This window comes from Triturus cristatus, chromosome 10 (assembly GCF_964204655.1).
Source record: "Triturus cristatus chromosome 10, aTriCri1.1, whole genome shotgun sequence".
In the NCBI taxonomy this organism is placed as follows: domain Eukaryota; kingdom Metazoa; phylum Chordata; class Amphibia; order Caudata; family Salamandridae; genus Triturus; species Triturus cristatus.
In genome coordinates this window covers 226288314-226297096 of record NC_140593.1, presented here as the reverse complement: position 1 = coordinate 226297096, position 8783 = coordinate 226288314, and the positions used below count along the sequence as shown (strand labels likewise).

The window sequence follows — 8783 nt, the reverse complement described above, 5'->3', positions numbered from 1 at the left end:
TAGCGCAAAAAAGGCTTAGCACAGGAGGGGAAAAGGCCTAGAAGCGAAGGGGCTAAAGGTTTAGGTAATAGCATTACAAACATATGAGTGAACAATCTTTGCCAAAGAAACTTGTCTATGTCTGTGTTTTTTTTAAAAAACGTTTTGAACAAATACTGACATTAACAGAACAGTAGAACTAAAGTAAAGGTTTTTTGATTCCAGAATATTTTGAAAATAAATGATGTGACAACGTGGGGGAATCTCTCGAGTTCAACAATCGGACGAAGCGCAGGCGACCAGAGAAAGTCGAAACCAAGGAATTGTGTTTATCATTGCAATCATTCGTATAAACGCCCTGTGACTGCCAGCGCCACTAAAGGTGACATACTGTTTCCGTTTTAGCGAGGGAATCTGTAGGGTGGTAAACAGGGTACTCGTTGTTCCTCCTGCCGGGTGTACGGGGCCTCACGCAGCAGCAGTTCCTGCTGACGTACTTTCGATCTCTAACGTTCTGAATCAGAAAAACAGCCCGTGCCCCCTCTCACGGCAGCGTAGTGTTTTCGTCTGCCTCTGATTGGCCGGTTCGGCTGCCTGTCAGCGACAGGGGGCGGTCTGCTGAACTGGTTCTTTCTGCTACCGGGCAGAAGTTGTTAATAAGGGGCTGAACTGAATGGGCAGCAGGTAGGTGGCAGTGACAATAGGTGAGGGCAGAACTGGAGGCACCGTAGGGCTACAAAAGCACAGGGATGAAAGGACAATACAGATCTATCAGTATTGAGCGTACAAAGAGGAGATATAGCCTTATGACACGTGTATTGTGCTAGTGAGTTTAGGGGAGAGAGCTGAAGAAAGAGAATTAAAGACGAGGGGTGCACAGAGGGGCGGGACACCAGGGTGTGAAATCCAACAGAGGGGATAGATAAGCCGACTGAGTGGCAGAGGGGGGTGTTGCTTCGAACAGCTGTTTTCTCATTGCTGAGGCTGGACTGCCTGCTTCTTGGTGCAGAGAAGCTTGCTGACTGGGGCTCTGCCGCAAGGTGCAGATTGCTGGCACAGAGGAGGCAAGAGCAATCGTTGAATCCGGAACCAAGATGAAGTTCGCGAGGTTTCTGATGAAGAATGCCGCCCTGGCCAACATCCCCAAGCACATCGAGCGATTCTCCAAGTTCTCCCCGTCCCCTCTCTCCATGAAGCAGTTCTTGGATTTTGGTAAGCCTGCTGCAGCTGTACCGTAAATGCAAATGTCCCGTGTGCTTGAGGATGTAAACATTCATGTTTCCGGATTTGCAAGACTGCATTATTCGTGCCGTGCTTCTAGACAGGCCGCGATGTTGTCTTCAAATATTTGGATAAAAGGCGAGGTGCTTACCCCTTTGTAGTGGTAATAGGCTACTGGCATATACGTATGCGCATTGTTTTGCCTCTGGTTGACATATTAGCTCTGTGCTGCACAGTGCTTTACACATAGGAACTGGTGTATGTTTTAGTAGTACATGCGAACGTTTGACACTCTTATCAGTGCAGTGCATTTTTTTTTGTTGCTGCAAGGTGATGTAATCTACTTTATTTATTGCTGCAGTCATATGGTTAATATCTCCTTGGGCACAACATTCGTTTTCACTGATTGGTTAGTACATTCGTCTGCTCACTGTCGTTTTACCCCAAAGCCTAAAGAAAAAAAATACGTTTCCTCAGTTGGGCTAAGCGACTGCACCACCTAGAGGCTTTTCATATGTTTTCATTCTTATAGCCTAACAGCTATAGCCTGTGCTCATCGTTTCGTGTGTTTGTTTCGCACAAGGACCGCAACACGAGCGTTTGAGAGTGTGCAGTAGTTACCAGTGCCACGGTTTTTGCAGTACGGTTTCTTGTTGGGAACAATCGCAATACATTTGGGCTCGTACCAATGCTGTAAAAGTTGTGCTCTTTGTCATTCTTTGTTTCAGATGTACGACCCCTCAGGATCCTAGCAATTACGTCATCTGCCACTCAGGAATTGCACAACGTTGGAAGTGCTTACCATGTGAATGCTCGTGTTCTTTTGAGGGGAGCCCAGAGGGCCCATACTGTGAGCGTGATTCACAGTGTCCCAACCATTGCTTAACCTAGCCCCATTGTCCGGTTAGGTTTCGGCTGCGCGCATATCAAGAGCAACACCGGACGCTCGTCGGCCATCTGTTTTCCTTATCTTGATGGCCTAAGCTCACCCTGCCTTTCCGCCTGCTGTCACCTCACGACAGGCATTGTCATGTTAATAGTCAGTCAAAGGGCTTGACCCCCAGCAGCCGAAGCCGCCAGTCCCCAGTTTCAGTTCCATCCTCAGTGGATGTGCATGTTCAGACATGTACAGACACACACCGCGGGCCTTACTGGGGTCTATATCACTGAGGTATGTATTTTGTATTTATTTTATGCGTTTTTATTATATAGCGCGGACTTTACCCGAAGGTGTCAGAGCGCTTCACAATACGAACAGTAATGATACACGATGAGAAAATTACAAGTGAGCTGCTACGTTACATGAGGCAATAGTGACAATTGTGCATGTATCAAGAGCAAACAAAATACAAGAGGTAGCAAACGATACGTTACAAGAGGAAAAAGTGACGTGTGCATGTTGCAAAAGCGTACAAAGTACAAGTAGAGGTATAATACTGCAATAAATGGCAGATACTCAAAACTCAAAAACAAACGTTACGTTACATGAGGCAATGGTGACAATTGTGCATGTATCAAAAGCAAACAAAATACAAGAGGTAGCAAACGATACGTTACAAGAGGAAAAGTGAAGTGTGCATGTTACAAAAGAGTTCAAAATACAAGTAGAAGTTTAATACTGCAATACATGGCAGACACTCAAACCACAAGAACACACTGGGAAGGCACTTCTATAGTCATGGAGAACAGAATTTCCTATAATGGAAGGACTTCATTCAGATAATAGAGAGGGCGTGAAATTAAATTTGGAAGTGTCTTTGAAGGAGGAGAACTTTGAGGTTAGTTTTGAAGGCCTGGGAAGAGCTGAGGCGGAAGTGAGTTCCAGATTCTCACAGCGTTGCCTGAAAAAGATTGGGCCATCGATCTTTCCTTCTTGAAAGTGGGAGGTTCAAGCAATACATTTTCCGCATTACGTGATGGTCTAGAGCCTCCAGAGAGTTTCAGTTTATTCACCAGGTAGCGAGGAGAGGAGGAGTGCAAGGCTTTGTGGGTGATACAGGCAGTCTTGTAGATAGATTTTGCCTCGATGGGAAGCTAACGGAGGGTGGATAAAATGGGTGTGATGTGGTCGCTTCTTTTGGCCCCATATATGAAACGAGCTGCTGAATGGAGAACAGATTTAAGAGGGGACAGGTGGGATTTGGGGAGGTCAGTAAGAAGAGAATTGCAGTAGTCCAGTCTGGAGAGAACCAGCACTTGGACCAGGGTTTTAAGGTCTTTCTCCGGGAAGAAGCGACAAATCCCCCAAAGAAGGCGCAGTTGGTATCGAGCAGACTTTGCAATGGAATTGATGTGAGAGAGTAGATTGAGTTTTTTGTTGAGTATGACACCAAAGGATTTTGCGCTGTCGACAATGATGGGTTTATTGTTAAGTAGATTAATCTGATCCATCCATGATTGAACCGGCGGAGGAGAAAGTGAAGAGGAGAGGAGGAGGAATTCAGTTTTGGAGGGATTCAGAATCAGTTGATGAGTTAACATCCAGTTTTGAATGGAGTCAAGAGTAGAGCTTAGGATGGCGAGATTGTGAGTGGAGGCCATCTTAAGGTAGATTTGAGTGTCGTCCGCATAGAGATGATAGTGGATCCCTGATTTACTTAGGAGATTTCCCAGTGGTTCTAAATAGAGATTGAACAATGTGGGTGCAAGTATAGAGCCTTGAGGAACACCTTGACCCACTGCCAAAGGTGATGAAAGACTGTTGACTATTTTGATCATTTGGGATCTATCAGAGGAAGGAAGCAAACCATTTAAGCACAGTGCCCTCCATGCCCATTCTCTGTTGAAGAATGTTAAGGAGAGTGTTGTGATTAATAGTGTCAAAGGCTGCAGAAAGGTCAAGGAGAATTAGAAGACAAGACTCCCCCGAATCGAGTATCCGCAGCGCGTCATCAATCACTTGCAGCAGGGCTGTTTCAGTGCTGCAGTTTTGAATGAAGCCGGACTGGAAATTGTCAAGAAGATCATTTTCCTTGATATGACGAGAGAGTTGTTTCGCTACACATCTTTCTGTGATTTTCGCAAGAAAAGGTAGGTTAGTGATGGGGCGGAAGTTGTTGAGGTCGTTCGCATCAGCGGTGGGTTTTTTAAGCAGAGGGATGACCTGCCCAGTTTTGAAGGAAACAGGAAGGGAGCCTTGACAGAGGGAGAAGTTAACCAGAGTGGTCCAATAGGAAAGAGAATGGATATAGAAGTCAATGGCAATGGCACTAGGGATGGGGTCAAGAGAGTGGTTGGAGGGCTTTGTTTTGAGGATGCATTTGAGGAGGGCATCTTCAGAGAGGTATGGCTGCACACAATTTCATCTGTACCCTCTGACTGTGCAGGTTGCCACGGTTGAATGCAGGGTAGTATCTGGTACTGTTCATGTACTTACCTGTAAGGCAATCTAGCAGTACCCGGCTGGCTGGTCTGATAGGTCAGTGTGTGAGCCGGGTATCAGAGGTTTGTGGGCCTGTTTTTCAGTCTGGTGGTCGGTTTATAATTCTGATTTCCCTGATATTTCCACAGACATTACTTGTAGCAAGCACACATGCATGCATGCAGGCTCCTATACCTTGCAAACCCCACCTTCCTCCCCCCATTGAAGTCCAAAAATGCCCTAGTTGCAAACGCCTGATTCGGTATTAGATGCCACTGTTATTTGGTGCACGGGGTCATTTTTCTATCCAGTCTAACCCTGCATGTACTGTGTTATTTCTCTTATTATTACCTCGCAGTTTCAGTCCAGATCTGAACTCTGCTCTGGATCTTGAAATAACAGCACAGAATAAAATGTGGAATGCAGACAAAAAAATTATTGAAGAGTTGCATCCTCAGACTCAAGATCGCTGTGACAAATTGCACCTCAGCCCTCCTCGATAATTTAATCTGTTAGTGTGTTAGATGTTTATCTGTTCACATGCGCTGCATGCTTAATTACCTGACCCAAACCCTTGTTAAGTTGGATTAGTTTACTTTAACTAAAAGGCGAATGATCAAGAGTGGCTGTGTTTTATAGGGCGCGTGACAACCACCTGTGCCAGCAATGAATACTACCTGTGACCACTTGCACAAGTTGCAATTACTGGAACCCCCATACTAAAGACCAATAGAGGCAGCATGTAGGTAATGAATGAGGGGAGACGTTAATGGACATGGGGTGTATATTTTTACCATTATAGGTGCACATACATGGGGACAAAACACACGCAAACTGAGATTCTTCAAGAACAAATGATTGACTTTTACTAAGCATTATGTTAAAATAACCAAAATGATGGGAAAAATAAGAAACTTTAAAATATAAATATGTTTGGTAGCATTTTGCACTATATTACTTCTTTACATTCACACGTGAATGTGGAACACTTGGTATTGGCAGTGGTAATGAGAGCAAAACCAGTAGGCACGTGTATAAGGAATTATGTTTACATGTTTGTGATGTGTGTTGTACGTATTAGTGTATTTCAGGCGAATTACACATATGGTGCGCAGTCTCTCACCCATGAAAGCTGGTAATAAGCAGCAGGTACATTGATATGAATTTGCATTTAAGATTTTGTCAATCATTCTTATACAATGACATCTCTTTATGGGCATTTTTAGTCATTAAGCTTACAGGATCTTACAAGTGTTTTTTCCAATGAAAATGTCTATTCTGAGATGTGGAGATTTTGTGACCATGTAAGGGAGCAGATATCCTTCACACACCAAACCACTGGACATGGTCGATAATTATCAGTAAAGCCTTTCCATATGCAGCAATAAGTACAAAGAGTTCCCTTTGTGACGAGACACATGTGGAGCCCAGACATACATGTGCCTGTTTGATGCAGTTCCAAGGGGTGGAGCCTAAGTTACAAGTTTAACGTTACTACTTGTAACTTTTTGGCCGTTGGCATGTATAGGAAAAAGGTTAAAAAGTTTGTTAAAGCTTAAAATATGGAACTATTTTTAGGATTAAAATAATTGTACATTTTATTAATATATTTAAAATGTAGAACAAAATTAACAATACACATCATTAAGATCATTTTAAATTAAATATTTTATTTTTAAAATATATTAAATTAATATTTTTCATAAGATTTTAATAAAAAAACTAACATTTGTAAAAAATGTATTTTCAATTACTATGTAGTAAAAGAGGTGTAGATCTCCGCATGTAGGTTAGTGAATAGCATTTTGCAGTATATTAGTGGTACTATTTATTGCAATACTACTAAACGTACTAAAACTGCAATTTGTGAATAGGCCTGTGGTTTTTACATTGTCCATATTTGCAGTTTGTGGCACAGGGGCATTAAGTAATTTGTATATAGAATCACAAGTGATTTAAAAAAAAAAAAAAAAAAAAATTGGGGGGTCAAGAGCCAAAGTCATAATTAGAACCCAGGTCGCCACGTACCAAGTTCAGTAATTTAGCAGCTACATGACATTTACTAGATTTCAATGTAGCCTCATTGGAACCACAATGCTTGCAGCCACTAACATTTCTTAATATGTGATTACTTAAATAATCTGCTCGGCTGTCGTATAACGGTTTCTTTTTCGCTCCTTTTCCTTGTCTGAGGAAACTGTGCTCCTTTTGGATAAATAATAATGATTTTTACATTTTGTCTTGTCCTCTCAGACTAACCAAGCAGTAAGAGTCCTACGAATTGTTTGATTTCAGTTTTAGCATGTGTATGACCTTTTCAGTCCAAGAAAGGATACTGTATCACAGTCCAGAGGAGTCAGACATACAGGAATAGATTGTACAGACTGGACATCATTTGGGCATTGCAGCTGCTACACATTGGCCTGTTCTTCACCTGTCACTGTCTGGGTGAACCCTTTATCTGTTTTTAGGTGTCGCCTAGGCATCGCTTGCGCTTTCTCTTCGAGACATGCTGTATTCACGATATGTGCATAAAGCTCCGCCCCCTTTCCACACCTCTTTTTAATTGGCTCCTATCCTTTATAAATGGTGGCTTTTCATTGGTCAATAGGCTTAGTAGCCCCTACTTAGTACTGCCTTGTCTCTTCTTGTAACCTTCCATGAGTACATCCCCTGTTACATGGGTTGTTACTCCCTAGGTCTTAATTACAGCCTCAAGGCACTATTTTTTTAAAAGGCTTCAGGCAGGACACACACTATGGACATAGCTATTTGATTGTAGTTGTGGTACTGTCTTGGACGCAATGCATTCAGGGTAGCGTGGATTTACCATATCTTCTGCAGGGTGCAATACCACATGTGGGCCATGGGACCTCTTTTGGCCACATATGGTACTGAACCCTGCAACATGTCTAGATAAAACAATAATTTGCATTTATAATGCCAATAACTCCAACTCCAACAAATGCAAGACCAATTGTATTTCCAATGCAATAGGTCTCGCATTTGTTAAAGTTAGAGCTGTTGGTGTTGACAATGACAATGTTTTTTGCTTTTTCATATCATTGCCAATTGTGCTATGCAAATGTAATATTTCCAGTGCAAATAAAAACAAAACTAAACTTTCCTCCCCATCTTTTTAAGTGGCTCCTGTCCCTGTCCTTTGTAAATGGTGGCTTTTCATTCGTCAATAGGCTTAGTAGCTCCTCCTTAGTATTGGCTTGTCTGTTCTTGCAACCTCAAAGTCAAAGGAACTTATTGAGTGCACAAATCACCAAAAAGGTCTCATGGCGCTTGCGGAAACTCCGTATGGGCTAGAGGTCTAATATAAAAACATTATTGATGATCGAATAACCAAGTCTTTAGTTCTTTGCGAAAGTGCTTATGATTAGAAATGGATAGTAGCTTGGACGGGAGCTTGTTCCAGAGGGCGGGTACGAGAAAGAAGAGAAAACGATTGCCCACCATTTCCTGCCGTGCGAATTCATTGAGGGGCCAGAAGCTGTTTGATACTGGATCTTAATAATCTGCTCGGATGATACCAATTCAATTTCTTAGCTAAGTAGCTAGGTCCGGTTCCAAATAAGCTCTTATGGGCAAGTCCTAGGATTTTGAAGTAAGCTCTCTTTTTCACCGGAAGCCAATGGAGAGTCCTCAGGCTTGGGGCGGATGGGGTTCTTGGAGGGAGATTTAAAATAAGTCTAGCAGCGGTGTTCTGCAGAATCTGAAGTTTTAAAAGAAGGTCTTCATTTATAGCAGCTAGTAAGGCATTGCCATAGTCCATACGAATTACAATAAGCCCCTGTACCAAAGGTTTTCTGGATTCAATTGGAGTCCATAGAAAGATTTTGCGAAGTTTCCACAAAATCCCAGAACAGGTGCCTATTACCAAGTTTACATGGTTTTTCATTGACAACTTATTGTCAGTTGTTATTCCAAGGTTACGCACTACTTGTTTAGGGGATGGACGTGGACCTTAAGTTTGGGGCCACCAGTCGCAAGACCAGTACTCGTCAGATTTTCCAAACAGGATAATCTCTGTCTTGATTCCATTTAGCTGTAGGTGGTTCTTGCCCATTCAGCTGTTGATATGGATCAAAAACTTTTTAAAGTGGGTCATTGTATCTAAGGGGTCGAGACCAAACGTAATTAACAGCTGAGTGTCTGCCGCGTAGGACACCACCTCAAAGCCATAGGACCTGATTACCCTGGCCAATGGGGT

General features: G+C 42.7%; 1 protein-coding gene across 2 annotated transcripts in view; it reads left to right on the top strand.

Moving 5' to 3' along the window:
• Positions 1 to 583: 583 nt before the first annotated feature.
• LOC146789246 (pyruvate dehydrogenase (acetyl-transferring) kinase isozyme 2, mitochondrial-like) overlaps positions 584 to 8783 on the top strand; it is a 77609-nt gene continuing 69409 nt past the window's right edge. Inside the window, exon 1 of one of the 2 annotated variants that reach the window (XM_085630865.1) lies at positions 584 to 1191. In XM_085630865.1, coding sequence (XP_085486991.1) covers positions 1074 to 1191 — 118 coding nt within the window. In that variant the 5' untranslated portion in view covers positions 584 to 1073. Of the gene's footprint in view, positions 1192 to 2235; positions 2372 to 8783 lie in introns of those variants that run through there. The other variant, XM_085630866.1, reaches the window with a different exon arrangement.